Source organism: Melanotaenia boesemani, chromosome 20, assembly GCF_017639745.1.
Source record: "Melanotaenia boesemani isolate fMelBoe1 chromosome 20, fMelBoe1.pri, whole genome shotgun sequence".
Classification (NCBI taxonomy): Eukaryota; Metazoa; Chordata; class Actinopteri; order Atheriniformes; family Melanotaeniidae; genus Melanotaenia; species Melanotaenia boesemani.
The window spans coordinates 26,319,956-26,343,071 of NC_055701.1; the positions used below are offsets into that span (position 1 = coordinate 26,319,956).

General features: G+C 46.0%; 2 protein-coding genes across 3 annotated transcripts in view; one reads left to right on the plus strand and one right to left on the minus strand.

Annotated features, from left to right (window-relative positions):
• Window positions 1-1,371: 1,371 nt before the first annotated feature.
• ankrd9 (ankyrin repeat domain 9) lies at window positions 1,372-3,262 on the plus strand. Its single transcript, XM_041971388.1, has one exon. It carries the CDS (start codon window positions 1,480-1,482, stop codon window positions 2,311-2,313), a length of 834 nt encoding a protein of 277 aa, XP_041827322.1. The 5' UTR covers window positions 1,372-1,479; the 3' UTR covers window positions 2,314-3,262.
• Window positions 3,263-4,524: 1,262 nt separating this feature from the next.
• The window catches only part of tecpr2 (tectonin beta-propeller repeat containing 2), a 62,284-nt gene continuing 43,692 nt past the window's right edge, over window positions 4,525-23,116 (minus strand). For both annotated transcript variants that reach the window (XM_041971387.1, XM_041971386.1), the window contains exons 19-27: window positions 20,896-21,037; window positions 19,614-19,839; window positions 19,437-19,526; window positions 17,988-18,085; window positions 17,761-17,896; window positions 9,707-9,855; window positions 9,489-9,630; window positions 9,251-9,400; window positions 4,525-6,895 (exon numbers count right to left, since the gene is read on the minus strand). In XM_041971387.1, the coding sequence (XP_041827321.1) occupies window positions 6,744-6,895; window positions 9,251-9,400; window positions 9,489-9,630; window positions 9,707-9,855; window positions 17,761-17,896; window positions 17,988-18,085; window positions 19,437-19,526; window positions 19,614-19,839; window positions 20,896-21,037 (1,285 nt within the window). In that variant the 3' untranslated portion in view covers window positions 4,525-6,743. The remainder of the gene's footprint in view (window positions 6,896-9,250; window positions 9,401-9,488; window positions 9,631-9,706; window positions 9,856-17,760; window positions 17,897-17,987; window positions 18,086-19,436; window positions 19,527-19,613; window positions 19,840-20,895; window positions 21,038-23,116) is intronic.

The following is a 23,116-nucleotide window of genomic DNA, read 5'->3' on the forward strand; positions in this document are numbered from 1 at the left end:
ATTGACCCCATTGTTCTGCTCATGTGTGAAACTCTGTGTTCCTCACACATTTGATTGCACAGGGATAATTATTACCTACATTTCTGCTGCCGTCTCTTCTCAGCATTCACAGCAGCACCACAAGGCTGAACCACCTCACCAAATTTTTCTTCCAGGACGCCGATGACCTTGCAGCTTAGATTCATTTCACGCACCGCATCACATGCTAGGCAGTGGATATGAACACACAGGCCGTTTTGGTTGATTCAGCAAAGAAACCCAAGAAGACATTTTTGGAGGAAGAGAGGAAAAGAAAGAGATAAAAGACAAGAGTCAGCACCAAACTGACATTTAGTGTCTGGAAGGATCTCAGAGAAGGGATGGGGGAGGGGAGACTCACTGAGAAAATCTGACAAAGTTCTGTAGGGCTTCTTTAATTCATCAACATTTCTAAGTGGTGGAGGGCTGTGTTTTTGGTTATCTTGAAGAGTAAATGTAATTTATATATTTAATGTAATTTTGAAAGATTAACTTGCTGTGTGTATTTGACAGTCATGATATTGTCATATTTATAGACTCCAGCAGTTTCAATGTTTTCTTGTTTTTATGTGACCAACATAATAAATGAGATAGTCATTACATTCAAGTAGATTTTTTGGCTCCTGTCTAAGTGTCTAAACTCATCTACATTTCTCATTTTTTTCTCCCATAACATTTACATCTGATGTCATGTTTGTGTTTGACAGAGGGAAAGTTTTATTCACGAAGCAAAATCATATTCTGTTAGTGTGTATGTGGTATATGTGTTATATAATCTGCTGCTCCACTTACACACACACCCCACCCCAACCGTCTGTACACATGTATTATTAGTACACACTGGCTTACTTGTCAACCCTCAACAGTACCAACTCATACCAAATGCAAAGTATCCCAATATGACACCTGAGCCTTCAACAGGACATAAAATAACTTCCTGTCACATGATGACCGATCTTTAGAGTCTTTGATCCTCCCAAGTGCTACTGGTCCTGACAAGGTCAGTGACTGAGGCAGATTAAGGCTCATTTACTAACAAAAACAAGAACATTCACACACACACTCCATTCTAGGAGGATATTATGTGTTAATCATCTGATTTTCATCAGTAACTGACACGCAAAGGTGTCAGTTGCTGATGTGAGCTGATGAGGAATCAGAACCAACTGTGTTTCTATTGAGTTCTACTGTTGTTTACTGTCCTCATTAGGAAGTGCAGCAGTCTGGAGACCACTATGTTCGCTATGCGAGACACTTGATCCCCCCTGTCCTGATAAAAACATACACACATGGAGCTGGGAAAGGCGGAGCTGTGACAGGGTAGTCCTGGTGGTTGGACACTATAAAAGTGTGGAGGGCCTGAGGACGGGGGTTTGACTCTGCTAAACAGGATTGGAGCTTTCTGCTGGGTTTCAGACACATCTCTGCAAACACATCAGGTGTCCTCAGGTGTAAGCAGTGATGCCGTGGATTCTGTCCTCTCAGCTGGACTGTGCGTCCTTGTCACCATCTCAGCGTCAGTGTGAGCGGACGGCGTTCTCCTTCTACTGCGCGGTGCGTGAGCAGCTGCCGGTCTGGCTGCTGGAGGATATGCGCGTCATGGAGGTCTTCTGCTGGGACGACGGCCACCCACGAACCTTCCTGCCATCCGAAGCGCTGCTTTATGCACTTGTGCACGACCACCAGGACTATGCACGTTACCTGCTCAAGAGGTACTCAGTGAGCGCGCTCAGAACACCACGCTGCAGCTTCTGCTGTTGTCATGGCAGCGGTGCACAGCAGCTAAATGTGGCCGTTCGCTACAACCGCGTGGCGATCCTCAGCATGATGGTGGAGGCTCTAAAGGACTGCGATACACAGGGTGAGCGGCAAAACTTCCTGGACAGTCGTGGCGGCTGTGCCCACGTTGCGGACGCAGGGAAGAGCGCTGTACAGCTGGCCGTGGAGCTGTCGCATGCCAACTGCCTGCTGCTGCTGCTGGTCCAGGGAGCACGGCCTGATGGGCTCGACACTGCGCTGCAAAGACTCATTTCCTGTGATGTTTCAGAGCGATGCCACGCCCAGCGCTGCCTCGACTTCCTGCTGCTCTTCCTGTCCAAACCACCGCCGCTGGGCTGCCTGAAGGACGAGCCACAACGCTGGCAAACCTTGCTGGGAAATGAAATGTTCGGCTGGCTGTGTGGTCTGGCCCCACCCCCCCTCCTGCTGCAGGCACTTCGCTGCCTGGCTCGCTCCGGACCTCCGGACCGGATCAGCTCACTGCCTGACTTCTTACAGCTGCACAGCTGGCAGTGATGTGTTACCATGGTAACAACTGTGATGGACTGCTATGATTGAACAGATTGGTGATCATGTAAATAAAATGTAAATAGACTTTCAAGGACCTTGAACAGTAAACTGTTGGACTTTAGGACCCTGAGTAAAGGAAACATGGTACATGAGAGAAACTGAACTTTCTTGACAGTTTTAGGTCACACGTCCTCTCAGTTTTCATGATTAACCTTTATTTAGAAACCAGACTCTGGATTTTAAAGTCTGGTTCTGTTGGGGTTCTGTTGTGTGTCAAAAATAAAAATGTGTCTTTTAAAGGAGCATTCATGTCCCCAGTTGATAATATTTGATACGATCAGATATAATAATGTTATTCCTCTTGCAGGAGCTTCTCTTCAGTTTCAATGAAGCAGCTTCAGCACAAGAATCTGAGACGTTAACTTCAGAACTTTGATAACTGGTTTATAACATTTACTGACTCAAACTGAAAAAAAGATGGATGTTTTTATGGGTATAAACTTGCTGAGCTCTTTGAAGCCCCACTACAGATTTTCTCAGTGAGTTCCTCCTAATTACAGCTAATCCAGCATGATCATTATCCTGTCTCTTCTCTGAGATCTCACCATCCAGCAAAAGTCAGTCTGACTGACTCATCTCTTGCTCGAAAGAAGTGGTTTCACTTTCGACAGCTGTCTTAACTGAATGAAGTTGGTCTAAACCACCGAGCTGACTTGTGCATCAAGTCTGAGGTTTCTGTCTTTATGCACCCAGGTTTGTTGCTGCAGGTTTCAAATAAATGCTCAAGAAACCCAGGTCAACCAGAACCTTGGAGGGATCACTAGGTCCAAAAGCACCACCTCAATCTTTTTGTCATTGAAATACAAGAAAAAAAAAAACAAAACAAAACAACAACAAAAAACAGTGACTTCCACATCTTAATTTAATTTAAGTAATCATTTTTTGGGAGTAACGACATCAACAGATTTAAATTCTGAGACAATTTCCAGCTTTTCACCTTCTAAAAACTCATGAATGAGAGATTTTTGTGGGTTGTTTGCTGAACATTATCACCACTGTTTTAGTAACAGATCAGATTTACTGAGCCAGTCATGTATTTCAGACATCTCTTGTGTGAAGATTTTGTTGGCTTCAGGAGGGTTTTTGCAGGTGTAAAGATGATGGCATCATCAGCATACATGTGGAGATGAACGTTACTGCATGTGTTTGGAAAGGCGATATTCATGGAGAATAAAATCGGTCAGAGTATGGAACCTTGCAGGACTCCTGTTGGACATTTCAGGTGTGATGATTTGTTGTTGACCACTACACGCTGATGCCTGCTTGTTAGATAAGATTTAGATCTTGTGGGGGTGGGTGTTGCAGGTCCCACCCCACAAAGGACGGCTACCAGATGGCCCAAAAAGTCCAAAGCTGGACGGGTAGAGGGGGACAAGAGCAAGGACCAGGTCAAAACAAAACTGTCCCGATGACAAGGCTCAGGAGGGAGGCCTTGCCGATGGGGGAATGAATTCAGGAGGGCAGCCCAGGGGCTGCGCCGACAGGAGAGTGGGTTCTGGAGGACGGCCCGGCGGCTGTGATGAACAGACTGGGATCAGGAATCCCAAGAGACAGAGGAGGAGCGACCTCCTCAGGTGCATGAACCTCAGGAAGCAGAGGAGGAGTGTTCCTTTTTGAACCCCCCTTGGGAGCCAGAAGGGAAAAAGGAGCATCTCTTTCCGGGACCCCCTCAAAAACAGGAACCAGCGGCAAGGACCTCTGAAATGCTGGACTGGACCTGGACGCTGGTGTGGGACTCTGGTGCTGGCGTGCTTGATAGGACTTGGGTTCTGGCAATGGACACTGAAGTGCTGGACGGGACCTGGGCACTGGCGTGGGATGATGAAGTGCTGGAGGCGACACTGGAGATGTGGGGTGTGGAGCTGGAGATGGTGGTGTGAGGCAAGGTTTTCTCTAGCCTTGCCTCCTCCTGGCCAACACACCTGTCCATGCAGACACACAAGACCTGGAGTTCCCAAACAGTGTTGTCTGTATCGCCAATCTAGTACCCCAGAATGGCAAGTTCAGTGCTGGATCAAGCCCCAGCAGCATTCCCACTAGTTCACTTGAGCTAATGCTCTCGTAAGGCCTGTAGCCTGGTGGGTCCATGTCTGGTCACGATGCAGCAGAGGTGAGGAGTGGCCCAAATGCAGGACTCAGAGGCACAAGGCAGACGGGTGCAGGAACAAAGGATTTAATCCATGAACACAAATTACCATGAAAAGACGCTTAAGGAAACACGACAGGGAAACAAGATGGATGATCTGACAAAGGACAACTGAAACCAAGAGGTAAACATACAGAGGGGAACTAACAGGAAGTAGGTGAGGCAAACGAGCAAATCAAACCAGGTGTACTAATGAACAGGAACACAAAACAGAATGCAAAATGGAAGGAACTACAAAATAAATCAGGAAACCACACAAGACAATGAACCCACATGACAGGAAGACAAAACCAAAAAAACACACAGGCCATGACAAATCTATGATCATTGATCAGATCAGTAGCTGCTTCAGGATGGATATAGCCTCCTGCTGTAAGAATGTATAAAACAGCAGGTGTTGACAGGTCTGATTTCAGGCCCTTTTAGTGCATTACACAAACCGATTATGCCATTTCATGCAGTATCAGGATCAGGATCAGGATTGAATCTAATAATGTGATGTTATCAGTATTCGGTACTGATAAACACACCCAACATGTGAACTGTCCTGGGAAACAATTGAGTGCAGCTTCAGTGCTTAAATGTTTATTCATTCAACATCTGAGACACAACATGTAAGTTTACAGTGAATCATATTGGTCAAACATCCATCCAGTCAGCTGACAGCACAGTGACATCACTACAGGTTTCTATAGCAACACTGCCAAACATTTTGGGGGGAGCATCATTTAAAGCAGTGTTTCTCAATCCTGGCCCTCGGGGACCACGGCCCTGCATGTTTTAGTTCTGTCCAACTCCAGCACACGTGATTCAGAATAATTGAACTGCTTGTCAAGTTCTTTGCAATCCTGCTAACGAGCCAATCGAGTCATGTGTGTTAAAGAAGAATACCTCTAAAACATGCAGGACAGTGGTCCCCGAGGACCAGGATTGAAAAAACACTGATTTAAAAGACCATTCCAAGTTTTTCTGTAGATATAAATCTCAGGACCAAGCCCCCTCTGCAGATCCAGTATCCACCACAGTTTATCACGAAACATCATAGTTAGGGTTCAGGTTTAGTTCTTCATCCTGTTTCAGGAAGTCCTTAAAAGTTTTTGTCATTTTTCAAAATAATGTAAATTTTCATTTCTATAATTTCTCTGCTTCATTTCCACCATATGCAGCTGCTTCCAGCATTCAGCAGTCCACAAGACAAAAATAATTAAACACATAGAAGAAACATGTTATGAGTCTTGTTAGAACCAGTTCAGTCCTAACTCACAAAGTAAAAATCCAAACGGATCAGGAGGCTTGTTTAGTCCCTTTAATTAAACTTAAGGAGAAATATGACAGAAAAGGACAGAATGACTCCGTTTAATTCAAATATCCCTTTAAACTCCTATATCATCATGAAGCTGATACAGAATCAACATTTTAAATAAAACCAAAACAACTTGGTGAAGGAAACGCTCTGACAGAGAACCAGATAGATCAGCCATGAACTGGAACATCTTCAGTTTGTTTCACTTCTGAAGTCATTTGACCCAAACTGGAACATTTCAGACCATCCAGATTATTCATTAATGGCAAAGATCCAATTAAACTATCAGAGGTTTGTAGTTTCTCGACAGGCTTAAATGGATCTAAGATCTTCCAGGAAACCAGCAGGTTTAGAGGATGGTTTCAGATGAGGCATTTAACCTGAATGGAAGCAAGGTCCAATATACAGTCATCAAAAACCAAACCTGGACAGCAAGATCTCAGTCCAAAACAAAAACCCCAGCATGAAACCAGTACACCCAGCCAAGAGTGACTCCGCTAGAAGCAGTCTGAACTGGATCATGCTGCACTGAATTTAAAGCACTAGACTGGACCAAACAGCATCCAAGTAAAAACTGGAAAGCGGCCCTTTAGAGTCAGGAACAGCAAGTCTAAAGTCCAAGGCTGGACTCAGACCAGTTTGAAGTGGTTTTAACATGACTGACTGGAATAAATATTAGCCGAGTTAGACAACCCCCCCCCCCCCCTTAAAGGTTAAAGTGCTTCCTTTCAATAGACAAGTAAAATTAAGTTCACTCCATTACCCGGTTGCCACCAGGCTTTCCTGTGTAGCTACAGGAAGTGATATCAGTGGCCTGTTCAGAGATGGTCCAGCTGTGACATCACTCAGCTCATGTCTGCTCCAGAGTTTAGTCACTGTGATATCACAAAGTGTATCCTGATCCAGACGACCCTGGGATTTCATGCTTCAGATGAGCTCCCATTCATCATCGACATCATCCCCTCCAAGGAGAGGTCCCGTGGTTGGAGGCCTGATGGGAGTCTGGGGGAGGAGCTTTGTCAGTCGCCGGGACAACCCACCAACAGGAGTCACTGCCCACAACTCGTCCTCTGGAGTAACTGCAGGAGAAGACGGAGAGCTGAGACTATACAAACTTCAGAAAAAGATCAACTTTATGCAACAAAACTAAATCTGCTGCTAAGGACGTCCAAAAACGGAATGCTGCAGGGAACATAAGAAATGGGAAAAGGAATAGAAAAAGGAAGTGCACCTGTACCACCATGTACCTTTTAGTATTCTGTTGTCTGTAGTATTAGTGCCAATGCTCAGTTCTGTACTGCATATCCTTTGTATGTATGATAACGAAGGCTCTAAATCACATATGCACAGGCTTGTTTGTGCACATAAATTGAAGTGGTGCACCTAATTTTTAAATGGATGTGCAGGTTTGGAAAACCTGGTAACCTGCAGTGTTGTAATCTTAGTGACTTAGAGATTTTTAGTGAGTTTTTAGACCATCTAGTGACTCTTCTCACTTTTTATGGTGTTATTGGAGACTTTTGGAGACTGATGTAAAAGCAGAGGATGCGCTAGACTTTTTCGTTGTCTGTCATTTTGACTAACAGGGTCATTAAAAATATAGATTATGACAGGATTTTAAACTAATATTCAGTCCGAACAAGCTGAACAGAAAATCCACACTTAAAATGTGAACACACCGTCTCACACCTTCCTCCTGGTAGGGACATGCTCATTCCCTACAGAGTGGTCAGGGGGTGTTTTTAACTAGAAAAATCACAAACCCATTTTTACAATGGGTTTGTGATTTTTCTAGTTTTATATGGAATTTGTAGAAGCTCACAAACTGGCTGTTTTGGAGTCTACTTTTCCCAGTTGGTACCTGGTAATGAAGTCACCTACTCTCGACCTTTTGAAATCACCCAGCCAAGAGTGACTCCGCTAGAAGCAGTCTGAACTGAATCAGGCTGCACTGAATTTAAAGCACCAGACTGGACCAAACAGCATTCAAGAAAAAACTGGAAAGGGGCCATTTAGAGTCAGGAACAGCAAGCCTAAAGTCCAAGGTTGGACTCAGACCAGTTTGAAGTGGTTTTAACATGACTGACTGGAATAAATATTAGCCGAGTTAGACAGCCTCTCTTTAAAGATTAAAGTGCTTCCTTTCAATAGACAAATAAAATTAAGTTCACTCCATTACCCAGTTGCCACCAGGCTTTCCTGTGTAGCTACAGAGTGACAGTGAGTGACGGTGGAGAAGCAAACATGGCCGCCGCAGCAGCAGTTGCAAACACAGCAGAGAAAAACAGATTGTAATGCCTATTTAAATAATTAAAGTTTAAATCTAGTGGTGACAACAGAGAAGGAGAGTATTTGTGGTCAGGAGCAGGACAAGGTGAACGTCATCACAGCTTCCTTGCTGATGAACAAACTCAACCTGCAATACAACACGGAGGTACAGCTGTTCATCAGTAAAAGTAATAAAAAACTTAGAAAGTGTCTGCTACAAAGTCCTGGCTGGACAAAACTGGCTGGCATTCTCGTGCTGACGTCACTTCCATCTCTTTTCCATTTGGTTGGTGGGAACTAGTGGTCTTTATTTCAGCTGCAGCTGAACTCATAATATTTTCATAAGCTTTATTTGTAATAATTTATTTTTACTGTTACAGGGCTAGAAATACTTCCTCGCTGGAAATTCTAATTACTTGTAAGTCTGCACATAAGAGGTAAATAAAACCCGAGTCTCATTAGAATTAACTGAACTCATGTGGATCATGAATTTAATTGAAGTGGATTATAATTTATATTCTTCAAATAAAGATTAACAGAATTACACTTTGTCTCAGTACATTTTAAATGAGCTGGTTCTGGATCCTGTTCACATCTGGCTTCTTCTTTGCATGATGGAGCGTTAACCTGCATTTGTGGATTTCAGGGTGAACTGTGTTCCTGCGTCCATGGTTTCCTGAACTGGTTTCCAGTTGAGAACCATGTCTGGTTTTAAAGCAGTGCTGCTAATTAGCTGCAACATGTTCCTCAAGATGTTTGTTTACTTTTAAAGACTTTAATCACAACTTTCTGAGATGTGTTGCTGCATCAGATTCAATATGAGCTGAGATTTAGAATGAAACAGTGAAACCGGATGCTTTCTGTGTTCTGCTGTGAAAAAAAACCCACTCTGACCCACACCCCGGACCCTAAAATGTTGGTTTATGACACCTGTACAGCATATTTTGTTTTTATTTACATTTTACGCCACGTCCCAAACTTTATGGTATGAGGTTTGTTTGTGTTGAGCCTGGTGATGATGGGGATGCTCAGACATCCCAAGCCTGAAGAGACATGATTTTTCCTCTGCCTGAAACACATATTATCCTTACATCCCATCCTATCCTCCTCAGTAGAAAATCAGTTTAACTCCACTCTAACCAACCCAGACCACCTCAGAGTCTCACCAGTGAACCAGTTGGCATTTCCCGGGATCTTCTTCCAGTAATCTCCAGCAGGGTTTCTGTCAGAGACGCCGTAACGTCGAGCCAAATCTCCGTTTATACAACGAACCCAAACAGTCCGACAGCTGAGGACCAGCTGATTGACAGCCAAACCTGCGCGCACACACACATACACACACATTACGCACTCCAGAATAACCTGTCTTTACAGATAATGTACACCTGTCAGACAGGTGAGTACCTGGTACCAGGTCCCAGCCCGTCCCAACAGGCATCTCATCACTGAGTCCGGTCCTCACGAAGACACTTCCTCTGTTGTCCAGAGCCCAGAGGAGACGGTCATTTGGACTCGTCTGAATACTGACCAGTTGTACACCTATTGGCTGCAGAGACATGACATCACAGTTACCTGAAAAGCTGGCACCCCTGCGGTTGCTCTCTGAGGAAAGCTGCTGTTACCTGAACTGGTGGTTCTATCTGGATCCAGGCCGGCAGCATCATGCTGGGATTGAGTGGCTGGGTTCCCACTCTGAAGTGGACAACTCCCCGGCTGTCCACGGCCCAGACGTTCTGACTGCCGCAGCTGACCCCGACCAGACGGATGCTTCCTGCAACACACAGGTGGGATTTTACCCTTATTATACAGACTTCCACCTGAAAACTGGACATCTTCTGTGATGACTGCAGGGTGCTGGAACAGCTGAAAAACCTGCATGATGGTGTGACTGGATGGTGTCAGGTGGAGTCCATGTAGCTAATCTCTGATAGAAACATGTTTCACTTCTCCAGCAGAGTCAAAACCGAGTCCATCATCCAGCAACAGCTTTCTCTGACCAATGATACAGTTCTGTTTAACAATTAAAACTCCACTAATTCCCCCTGAGCGCCATCACTTCTGTCATCAGCAGTTTCTCAGGAACAGTGGTGTGAAACTCTGTGGGGTAAACTGTGATGGACAGTTTACCCTTTAGGTGCTCTACGGAAGTTTTCAGACAATTATATCCAGTGTTGGGGTAATTACTCATTACTTCTGTAAATTGTAATGAAATGACTTTACTCGTTACTGCATTTGAGAAGTAACGTCACTACTTATTACTTTACTATTTCTTAATTCAGCGTGTAGACATGGACAAACATCATAGCTGAATCATCACTGCCTGTCTGCATAGTGTTTATTGTTTATTGTAAACAAAATGACTTTAAAACCACAAGAACAACATCCCTGTCTGTGGGAAGAAATGGGCACATTTGTCTCATCATCATTTTATCTAGTATTTTTCTAAACCTGGGCTTCAATAGTCGACAGGGGGAGCATGTTTCCTACAATGGACCCTGCAACTAGCTGGTTAATTTCTGTCTTACCGGCTGCTGCGCTCCAGGAAATGTTGAAAAAAGCTCAGTTTGTTTAGGTGGGTCGGCTGCTGAAGGACTCCTTCCACTGACCGGCGAACAGGATCTTTCACCACAAGTTTGGACTGAAGCTGTGGTGCTCTGGTCGGCCTTTATGCTGCCATATCAATTGATAGATGAAACAGGACTGAACTGAAAATAATGAGAATATCGCCACTGCATTGCCACTGCTGGGTCGGCTGGGGGTTCCGGTCTGGGCGGGCGGCATTGGGTGGGCCCCGGGGTGGGGCTGCCTCGTGGCGGTGGGGGGTGGCTGCCGGGGTGCCTGGGTCGGTGTCCGTCGGCCCCTGGCCGGGTGGCCGGTCGGGCCCGGGGTGGGCCGGGTGGGGGCCCCGGGCTCTGGGGCGTCGGGTCTCCCCCCGCTCCTGGGGGTGGGGGGTCTGCCGCTGCTGGGGGGGGCTGGGCCCGTCCGGATGTGCCGTGCCGGGGGTTGGTCCGTGCCCTGGTGCTTGGTCGCAGCCCCGGAACCTGGGTGGGGGTGTGTTTGTGTGTGGGTGTGTGTGTGTGTGTGTGTCTGTGGGTATGCTGGTGTGTGGGTGGGTGTAGAGGGACGTGTGTGCCGTATGTGTGTGTGGGTGTGTATGAAGGTCTGGGTGTGTGCGTGTATGTGTGTGTGTGAGTAGTGTGCGGGTGTGTGTGTGGAGGTCTATGTGGGATGTGGGCGTGTGTGAAGGTATGTATATATGAGTGTGTGCACGTGGAGGTCGAGGTGTGTGTGGAGGAGTGAAGGAGTGGGTGGAGGCGTGAGTATGTATGGAGGTGCTTGTGTGTATATGCAGGTATGTATGTGAGTGTGTGTGTAGTGGTGTATGTGTATGGAGGGGTATGAGAGTGTGTGTGTATGTGGGCACCGGTGTGTGTGTTTATAGGTATGTGCGTGACGTGTGTGTGTGGAGGTATGTGCACGTATTGAGGTGTTGGTATATAGAGGTGTGTGAGAGTGTGTGTGAGTGGCTGGGGAGAAAAAAAAAAAAAAAAAGGGAGTGTGTGCGTTTGCAGGGGGTTAGGACGTGTCCTCTGGGGGGCGCCCTGGCTGGGTGTTGGGGGCAGGGGCCTGGGGTTCCCTTCCTTCGCCTCGCCCCCCTCCCACTCAGAAAGAGGAAAGTGGCCCCTTGGGCTGGTGGCTGGCCCCTGGGGGGGTTCGTGGCGTGCCTGGGTTGGGGTGCCTGCTCTGGGCCTGTGACGCCCTTCGGGGCCGGCGGGGGACGGGGGCGCCCTAAGCCACTGGCGGGTCGTCTTCCAGGGGGGAGGCTTACCCCCCTCTGGACCTACATCTCCTGACCCCTCCCCTCCCCACTCTTCACTACATACACAGGTAGGGCCGTGGGGGGTGTGCTTGTTGCGCTGGGCGGGGCAGGGGGGGTCATCATAGTGGCCCCGTTGCTTCGCCGAGCGGCAGCATGCCTCCCAGCTTTTAATTCCACTTAGTCACTGAGCACAAATAACATTTGCAACATACAAACACGTTTTGGGGGGTGGAACATGCGAGGTCAGGTGGGTGGGACTGCTCAGGTGGCCCCACCCCCTCCTCAATGCAGTTACTGCCCCCCAATTTTAACCCTCTTTTTTTAATTGCAAACAGCACATAATATATTCCCTCACTAGTGGGGGAGGGAGGGGCGATGGGGTCTTCAAGCGCCCCTGTCTCCATGGATGGCCCGGGGGCGGGGCGGGCCGGGTGGCCTGTCGCGTTGGCCCGGGGCGTGGGCGGGCTGTCCCGGGGGGTTTGGCTGCTGGCCCTGGGGGGAAGGTGCTGTTTTGGGGGTGGGGAGTGGGGGACTGGGGCGGGGTGGGGGGGGTGGGGGCCTGGCTCGTGTCTCCTCGCCTCCTGGCTGGGGCTGTCCCCCCGCGGCGTGGGGTGGCGGGAGGATGGTGGTGGGGGGATGGTGTTTGTTTGTGTGTGTGTGTGTATGTGGGGGGGGGGGGGGAGAGTGGTGTGTGTGTGGGGGGATGGGTGGTGGAGGGATGGTGTGTGTGTGTGGGAGGGTGGGGTGTGTGGAGGTGGATGTGTGGTGTGTGGGAGGGGGGGTGGTGTGGGTGTGGGAGGATGAATGGTGGAGGGATGATGTATGTGGGGGAGGATGGGGTATGTGTGGGAGAATGTATGGTGCAGGGAGGGGGAGTGTGTGGGAGGATGGATGGTGGAAGAATGGTGTGTGTGCAGGAGGATGGATGGTGTATGGGAGGGAGGATGGTGTGTGTGTGGGGGAGTGGTGTATGTTTGGGAGAGTGGGTGATGGAGGGGTGGTGTGTGTGTGTGTGGGAGGATGGGGTACGTGAAGGTGGATGTTTGGTGTAGGAGAGGGAGGACGGTGTATGTGTAGGAGAATGATGTATGTGTGGGAGGATGGGTAGTGGAAGGATGGTGTGTGTGTGTGTGTGTGGGAGGTGTGAAGGTGGAGGATGGTGTATGTGTGGGAGGATGAGTGGTGGAGGGATGATGTGTGTGTGGGAGGATGGGGTAGGTGTGGGAGAGTGTATGGTGGAAGGATGGTGAGTGTGTGGGAGGATGGATGGTGGAAGGATGGTGTGTGTGTGGAAGGATGGATGGTGGAAGGATGGTGTGTGTGTGTGGGAGGACAGAGTATGTAAGGGTTGGATGGTGTATGTGTGGGAGGATGAATGGAGGAGTGGAAGGAGAGTGTGTGTGTTTGTGTGTGTTGGTCTGGGGGGGGGGCAGGACTGGTTCTCGGGGTGTGCGGCTGGGCGCTGGGGTGTGGGGCTGGCCTCTGGCGGTGGCCGTCTGGGCGGGCCGGGTCCCCCCGGGTGGCGTGCTGGCCCTTGGCCTGTGGGGGTGGGGGGTGTCCCTGCGCTCCTGGGCCCGGGCCCTCTGCCCCGTCTGTCCCGGGCGGCCGGTGCCCGGGGGGGTCGGGGACTGCTGGCCTCGGCCTGCCGGGGCCGGTGCCCTGTGTCCGCGGGGCGGCTCCTGCTGGGGTCTCCTGCTGCTGCCTTCCTGGGCGGGCGAGTGGTCGTCTCTGTGGACCGGTCGGGATCTGTAGCCTACGGGGGGGCTGGTGGCCTGGGTCTCGGGACCGCTGGCCTGACTCTGGCCTCTGTTCAAGTGAGGTGGCATCTGCATGATCACTCTGCATGGTCACTCCTTCCTGAACGTCTCCACACAGTCTTTGCGTCGCCATGTGGCCGAGTTCTCCAGCATATCCACACAGGTTTCTCTGCGCGTGTTCTTGAATACAGCAGTTTCACTTATATCTATTATCATATTTTTTTTTCTTTTTTTTTTTTTATTTCTGTTCTTATTATTATTATTACTCTTACTCTTATTATTATTACTACTACTATTATTATTATTACTATTATTGTGATTATTATTATTGTTACTATTATCAACTAGTTGTGTAATGACCTACTGGCCAGGATGATCTTAGCTATATATGTTGCAAGTAGTATGGATTACATGGTTTTCTGTATAATGTTTTAAGTCCCCACCCGCACTCCCCACACCCTTTCTGTCCCTCTCTCTCCCCTCCCTCTTCTCTCTACTTTCTTTTCTATCTCTCTCTCTCTCTGTCCCCTCCGGTCGAGTCCAGCATTAAGAGTCTGATTTAATAAAGTTTTTCATGTCATCAAGAGGGACTTTATACATGTAGTATAAATCCCTGCTTGATAGAGTAAAATTGCCCAGCACCAGACAGCAGCCAGACAATCATTCTGTTTGCAACGATGCTGGACAAGACAAGTTAAAAAAAAAAAAAAAAAAAAAAAAAAAAAAAAAAAGAGAATATCGCCACTGACCAAAAGCCCCTGTCTCCGTCTCCAGCTTCATTTTTCTTTTTCCTTGGTTGGCGCACAAGCAACATATCGATCTCTATGGCAACGTGCCCAGGCAAGCACACACACAGGCAGCAGCATGCGCGTACCACTTAAAACAGATCAGAACTTTACACATAGACAAACACGGCTCGAGTAACGCAGAAAAACATGTTACTGTAGTAAAGTAATTTTGTTACCAATATTTTAAGTGTAATGCATTACTTAACTTTAGTACCCAAAAAAGTAATATTGTTACTGTAACATGTTACTATCCCGTCCAGGAGGTTTACAATCCAGCCACTAAATGTAGTTTTATTCAGAGACTCTATCTGGTAAATCCACAATGATCCATGATAACAGCATTATTTATCACATTTCACCATAAAAACATCACTATCACTACTATGTTGCTAAGAGACCTCTATTTAGGCCTGGACATGATGATGAAGCCACTTCCTGTCAAACTAGAGCTTAGATTGACGGTAACGTCCAATCAGGAGCAGCCAAAGATCAACCAGTGAGCAGAAAGTTCTATGCGTGTGTGAAAAGAAGAAAAATAATGCTCCTCTATGGTTGGAATAAAGCCAAGAAGATGTTTCTGATGCACGGTGGCGCCACAAAGCAGCTGAGCTGGAGTTGGTTTAGTGAGGATAGCAGGTAAATAGTAGCAGAAATAACTGGAAATGTGTAAACAGTTTCTGTTGTGTTTCTTTCAATGCCAATATTTTTTCTCCTGAAAGCCAAGACTTGAGAGAATGATGTGCAGATGAGAAAAGGCTTGGTCACTCTTGATCTGTGTGTTATTTCTACAAAGTTCTGTTAGTAATAAATTATGCTTTCGTGCTCTGGTCGGCATTTATGCTGCTATATCTATTGATAGATTTATTTTACATCATTTTAGCCTCGTGATCTGACAACTGCGTCTGTCCTCAGTGTTTACAGAGTGGTTCCATCTGGGTGGTGTCACAGGTCTGATTACTATCTGATACAATAATGAATTTTCCTTGTTACATAACACAGCCGGTTCTTATCAGGTTGACAGATTGATGACTGAAGCTCCCTGAGCTCCATCTATGAGCTCTGATGGAACCAGACTGAGATTCTGTTAAGTGAGAACCAGCCAGGCAGTCATGTGTTCTCTGATAGTGAGAAGGGCAGAGGAACTAAAAACAGATCTGACCTATCAGTCAGGTTACCCTCACTCTGACGTCCTCTGGATTACACAACAGCTGAGTGTACGCTCTGAAACTATCTGGACGGCGCTGTGCTGTCACACGTTTACCTGGTTTCAGGTTCAGGTTTATTAGGGGAATTTCATTTATTTATTTACACATTGTTGCTTGTCCTGTTGGTAAATCACACAGTTCTGTTTCTAATCTTGTTCGGTTCTCTGTTCTCTCACTGTTAGAAAAGAATTTTGTGAATTTATTTGTTTTAAATTTAGATTTAGGTCCAGGTCCACATTTAGGTTTGGGATTGGGATCAGGTTCAGGTATACAGTGTGTGCAGAATTATTAGGCAAATGAGTATTTTGATCACATCATCCTCTTTATGCATGTTGTTCTACTCCAACCGGTACAGGCTTGAAAGCCTACTACCAATTAAGCATATCAGGTGATGTGCATCTCTGTAATGAGAAGGGGTGTGGTCTAATGACATCAACACCCTATATCAGGTGTGCATAATTATTAGGCAACTTCCATTCCTTTGGCAAAATGGGTCAGAAGAGAGATTTGACGAACTCTGAAAAGTAAAAAATAGTGAGATGTCTTGCAGAGGGATGCAGCACTCTTAAAATTGCCAAGCTTTTGAGGCGTGATCATCGAACAATCAAGCGTTTCATTCAAAATAGTCAACAGGGTCGCAAGAAGCGTGTTGAAAAAACAAGGCGCAAAATAACTGCCCATGAACTGAGGAAAATCAAGCGTGAAGCTGCCAAGATGCCATTGGCCACCAGTTTTGCCATATTTCAGAGCTGCAACATCACTGGAGTGCCAAGAAGCACAAGGTGTGCAAAACTCGGGGACATGGCCAAGGTAAGGAAGGCTGAAAAACGACCACCACTGAACAAGACACACAAGATAAAACGTCAAGACTGGGCCAAGAAATATCATAAGACTGATTTTTCTAAGGTTTTATGGACTGATGAAATGAGAGTGCGTCTTGATGGGCCAGATGGATGGGCCCGTGGCTGGATCAGTACAGGGCAGAGAGCTCCACTCCGACTCAGACGCCAGCAAGGTGGAGTTGGGATACTGGTATGGGCTGGTATCATCAAAGATGAGCTTGTGGGACCTTTTCGGATTGAGGATGGAGTCAAGCTCAACTCCCAGTCCTACTGCCAGTTTCTGGAAGACACCTTCTTCAAGCAGTGGTACAGGAAGAAGTCAGCATCGTTCAAGAAAAACATGATTTTCATGCAGGACAATGCTTCATTACACGCATCCAAGTACTCCACTGTGTGGCTGGCCAGAAAAGGTCTAAAAGAAGAAAAAATAATGACATGGCCTCCTTGTTCACCTGATCTTAACCCCATAGAGAACCTGTGGTCCCTCATCAAATGTGAGATCTACAGGGAGGGAAAACAGTACACCTCTGAACAGGGTCTGGGAGGCTGTGGTTGCTGCTGCACGCAATATTGATCGTGAACAGATCAAGACACTGACAGAATCTATGGATGGCAGGCTTTTGAGTGCCCTCGCAAAGAAAGGTGGTTATATTGGTCACTGATTTGTTTTTGTTTTGTTTTTGAATGCCAGAAATGTATATTTGTAAATTTTGAGTTGTTATATTGGTTTACCTGGTGAAAATAAATAAGTGAAATGGGTATATATTTGGTTTTTGTTAGGTTGCCTAATAATTATGCACGGTAATAGTCACCTGCACACACAGATATCCTCCTAAGATACTAAAACTAAAAAAGCCCCACTCCAACTTCCAAACATATTCAGCTTTGATATTTATGAGTCTTTTGTGTTCATTGCGAAGATAGTAGTTGTTCTATAATAAAATTAATCCTCAAAAATACAACTTGCCTAATAATTCTGCACACATTGTAGCCTTAGATTCATGTTCAAGTTTAAGCTCAGCTTTTAGGTTTAGGTTGAAGATCAGGTTCAGGTACAGGTTTACGTTTTGTTTTAGGTTCAGGTTCAGGTCCAGGTTCAGGGATGCAGCCCTTATTTTTAAAACATGTTGTAGATTTAAACAGAAACCTCGTACACACTCGAGGAGTCTTTCACCCTGAATAATAAACATGAGGTGTGGTTCTGGTCCAGTTCACGGTTGGTGTGTTCAGGTGCTGCAGGATTACAAATTTTTAATGAACATACCGAGTTGGCTGAGGTCCAGGGGGGTCCAGTGCAGTCCAGCAGGACAGGATGGCGATAAGGTTCGGATGATGACCCGGCCATGACTGTCCAATCCCCACAGAGCATCACGACAGGCAGAGAGGTGAATCAGCTCCACCTAAACCAAACGTGGAAAAGAAGACGAGGACATGGATCAACCATCAGGCTGGAGAAAGGAGGACAATCTGAGACATGTCAGGTGTTTATACCTCAGGAGGCAGGGGGACGGAGGAGGGGCGGAGCTCTCCGTCCTGGTCCCAGACACAGAACAGGTCCTTCCTGCTTTGAGCCAACCACAGGAATGCTCCTGAGGGAACATCCAGAACACAGATCAGGACACAGATATAAACACATAAGGACACAGATCAGAATGCAGGACACGGGTCAGAACATAGGACATGGATCTGAACACAGGACCCAGATCAGAACACATGACACAGATCAGAGCATAGGATACAGATCAGGACACGAATTGGAACATAGGTCATGAGTCAGAACACGGGACATGAATCAGAACACAGGACACAGATCAGGTGTAGGAACTGGTGTAGGAACAAAAACCCAGGCGTTCACACATAATCTGGAAAAATAGGAAACTACGACACCAACGGTACAGAAAAAATTCAAGGAAATGATGTGAAATGTGAGACATTTGTGCACAATCCACTACTACATTTCACACCACATGTTATATATTAAAGCTGTTTGCAGAAATTAATAAAGAGGCACATTCAATATAAATTTTCCTAAGCGCGCACGCTTGTGAAAAAAAAAAAAACAGGATTTTCAAGAAAAAGAGAGATGATAATAATAAGAAACTCAACCACTAACATATGTTCAGTCATTGTGAAACAAAACTCCCATGTTATAAAATCCTTCCAGATAAATAAGGTGACAGTCTGCTGCCAGCATGTAGCAGTCAGTGTGGAAAGTAGCTTTGGTCCTTCATTCCAGCAGAGCGGGACCAGACTGGAGGCTGGAGGTCTAGAAGTGATGCAACATTAATGAAACACACAAGAGGAGGATTTCATTTTATTTATTTATTCTTACACAATAATTTTTATTGTTGTCCTAATTTCTGTCCAGACGGTCTTTATTTCCCCCAACTCCTTGTCCACCTGTTTAAGAGCGGTGATTGTGTCCCCCTGCACCACCCACCCAGCTGGAGCCTCGCCCACCCAGCTGGAGCACCCAGCAGCTAGAAAGAAATATTATTTAGCACTATAAACTGCTACCAATCTCAGATGTATCTGTACATTATTTTATACATTAAAACAAATGATTAAATTACCGGCCTCATTACTGTCATTTAGACCATTACTAGCCACCATGTGGGTGTGGGAAGGCGCTCCCTCACGTGCACCCGCTTTAGAGTTGAATCTGATTTATAAATGGAAACATCCATGGGACGTGGGATCTGAAAATTGAAGAGCTCTGCATTTCCTTTTTGCGCCACAGACGGCACCTGTAGTTTGTTAAATGAGGCTCTAGAACACGAATTAGAACACGGGACATGGCCAGAACACAGGACACAGGTCAGAGTATAGGACACAGATCAGGACACGAATTAGAACACAGGACATGGCCAGAACACAACACAGAACAGGACACAGGACACCTATCAGAACATGGATCATGTGTGTTCTCAGGTGTTTTACCTTCTCTATGAGGAACTGATGAGGATGTGATGAAGGTCCACCTGGTCGCGGACACCGTTCCTCTCGGGACCACATTCTGCCAGAATGTTCCTACATAAACAAATATATGCAGCACCTGAGAAACTATAAAAAAAACACCAACAAGAATCAAATAAACAAATACCAGATTCTACTGACCCACAAGGCTGCCACGAGCCAGATGCAGCTGATTCCGACCCGACGCCACCCAGACCCCGCTAGCATTCGCGCTGACCAGGCTTGGCTGACATTGAGAATACTGGGACAGGAAGGCGACCACCCGCTCCACCGGTGCCCTAGTTACCGTGGCAACACTCTGCGTAGCATGCAGCAGTGTCTGGAAGAGGCTGCCCTGGTCGAAGACCACGTAGTCTGAAATGCTGATCTAATGGAGACATGAGTCTATGTAAGCAGAACTCCTGAGGAGCCATGCACATCAACAATCACTCCCTGGATTGCTAATTGCCCACACCTGTGATCTGTTAACTCTCCAGTCCTTATATACTCCAGCATCACCCTCAGTCTTGGTCAGACCTCATTGCTTCATACCGGGACATCTTTCATCCTCTTCCAATGCCCGGCTTCGTGTTTCCAGATGTTCTATCAACTCCACCGTTTTCTTCCCAGTCGTAAGACCATTCCTTAATTCTATGTTTGTTTAATAAAGCTTTGTTCATCATCCTTTGTCTACAAGGAGTCCGTACGCAACAGCAGCGGGATGCAGGAAGTAATAACAAGTGCATTAAAAACAAACTTTAATAGAAATAAAAGAAATGAATTGGTCTTGGTCTTCATGAGGACTCGTGCAGCAGCATTCTGGACTAACCGCAGCTGTCTGATGGACCTTTTAGGGAGACCTGTGAGGACTGGATTACAGTAGTCTAGTCTACTAAAGATAAATGCATGGACCAGTTTTTCTAAAGCCTGTCATCAGTCCTATAATCCTTGAGATGTTCTCTAAGTAATAATAGGCTGACTTCACAACTGTCTTAATATAACTGCTAAAATTCAGGTCTGAGTCCATGAAAACTATTTTTGAACTTTGCTGTTTGAACATGAGTGCTTACTTTTAATCTTTTCTTCCTTGGCTCCAAGTATTCAAACTAAACAACCTGCTGAATCTCTCCATGAAACCATGAAAACTTAGTCTGGATCCCTGAATTCCCAGTGTGAATCCCTGTATTCCCAGTCAATTCCCAGTGTGAAACCCTCAATTCCCAGTGTGAAACCATGAATTCCCAGTTTGAAACCCTAAATTTCCACTCTGAAACCCTGACAACTTAGTCTAAAACCCTGAATTCCCAGTCTGAAATAGTAAATTCTCGATTCCTGAAATACTATTATGATATCCTGAATTCCCAGTCTGAAACACTGAATTCCGAATTCCTAAAAACCTGTAGAATGACAGTCTCAGCCCAGGCCCTGCTGGATGCGACTCTACCTGCCACCAGTGGTCGTCGGTGCCCTGCGGTCTGGATGAACAGATGCCAGTCCGGAACCAGAGGCTGCCACTTGCATCCAGGGCCCAGGCGGTCCCACCATCTCCTAGAGCGATGCAGATCAGCTCCAGACCCTGTGCTTCGCTGTAACGCAACCATAGGAAGAGGTTTTAGTGATGGAAATGAGTTAGAGAGCTCCAACCTGCAGATTTTCCTCTGTGGTGTAAACAAATGATTCCTAGTTTTCTGTCTTTCGAGGATATATTTTAACAAGTTGTCCCAACAAGCAACTGATGATTTAGGCATTGATCTGTCAAAATAACCATCCCGACATAAAGAACAAAAAGGGATTTAAAAATAGTGTGGCTGATGTCCTCTTCAGAGTGTAATGTTGTTGTTATAGTAAAAGAAAGATGTGTCTGTTTTTATGGGTGGGGTGTAACATTCTATTCAAGAAAGTGGTTAAATCTTGAGAATTGTGTGTTTTCCAGGTGCTCCTCTGCTCTTCCTGCTTAAGGCCCATTTATACTCTATGCAGAAGACGGATATGCAGATGGACAGACAGGTTAGTCCATCTCCTGCGTTGGTTTTGCATGGAATTTGGTCCGTTTTCAGGGAGCTTAGCGATCTGTCGCTTGACACAGAAGACGAAGCAACACCACCAGAAATCGGAGGGCACTGCTGAGCAGAATAGCTGACATGCGACCAGCGAAAGAAACAACAAAGAGAAGAAGAGGAGCAGGAAAGGAACAAAAAAGCAGAAGAAGAATGAAGACGAGGACAACTGTAGAAATTGCACAAGCTTTTGAAAAAGGATATGTGTGTGCTGGGCAGTTGGGAACAACTTAATACCGGTGCACTACTGCAGCTGAACGGTGTCTAAAACTGACGCTGGCTTGCAGGAATGAACTCTAATCTTAGCACTGCCCACTAGTGGAGGAATTGATTTAACAACCATGGCAATGCAAAAGATGCATGAAAGTATGAGGATGGCGACGTATGACAACGTTTGAAATGGACGTCACTATTTATGTACGTAAGGGAGCATAAATGGGCCTTAAGAAGTGGCTCTTCCAGCCAATTAGTACCTGGAAGTAGTCTATAAAAGAACTGAGGAGCTACACATCTGAGCCTTTTGTCCACTTCTTCCATTGCATCATGTTTCTATAGAGCAGTGTTTCCCAATCCTGACCCTCGGGAACCACTGCCCTGCATGTTTTAGAGGTGTCCATCTTTAACGCAACTGACTCAAATAAATGGCTCGTTAACAGGCCATTTTACAAACGGACCGATTAAAACTATGGATTAAAACCTGAATCCATTTAGTAGCATACATTTAGCAAAAAAAAGCTGTAAAAATATGATAGCAGTCAAAAATATGAGGAAGTATATTTATTTATTACAAGAACAGTAAAAATATACAATACACTTTACTGGATCTGATGGCAGATCTACTATGAAACATCTGAAAAGAGTAAACAGTCCTGAATGACAGAAGAACACTGGGACTCATAATAACAGACAGCACGGTAGTGGCAGCTAATGCAGCAGCTCTGTTGTGTTTTGCTGTGCTTAACCTTTCTTGATTTATGTGTACTACCTCATATTTCTGGTTTAGTTGCTTTTGCTCACTTCTGTACAGGTAGCAACATGTGTGCCAAAATGTTTGCACTGGCTCTACTGTTGTTACTTTTCACCTGGTTCACCTCAAAGCAGCCACCGACTCAACAGGTAGCAGGAGCTCTATTGTTTACACCAATGAGAAGCTGTTAGCTCTCTGTAGTACAGGCAAGCTAACCGGCTACAGACGCCCCCATGAGCTGAAGAAATGGAGAAGAGGCCGAAACAAAAAGTGACGAAATAAGAAGAGACGCGTCAAGTCTGCTCTCCACACCATCATCAGATCTATTCCTAACTAAATGGAAGTAAGTAAGCAAGCAAGTAAGGTAATCAAGACAGAAAGACTGGCGACGACCTATTTAAAATTAAATGCGTTAATTAACGTTGATCGTGACATTTCATAATGATACTGGCATGTCCATAGTGGCTTTTGAAGGACGTTTGAACGTTTGTGGACCCTGACTACTGCTGGTAAGTCTGCAGGCTGCTTTCAGAGCCATGATTGTCACAGACATGATCTGGCATGTCTGCAGCTGGGCATCTGACTTTCTGTTACCATGGTTACCAACTAGCGTTTATTCAGCGCAATAATTTACAACAATA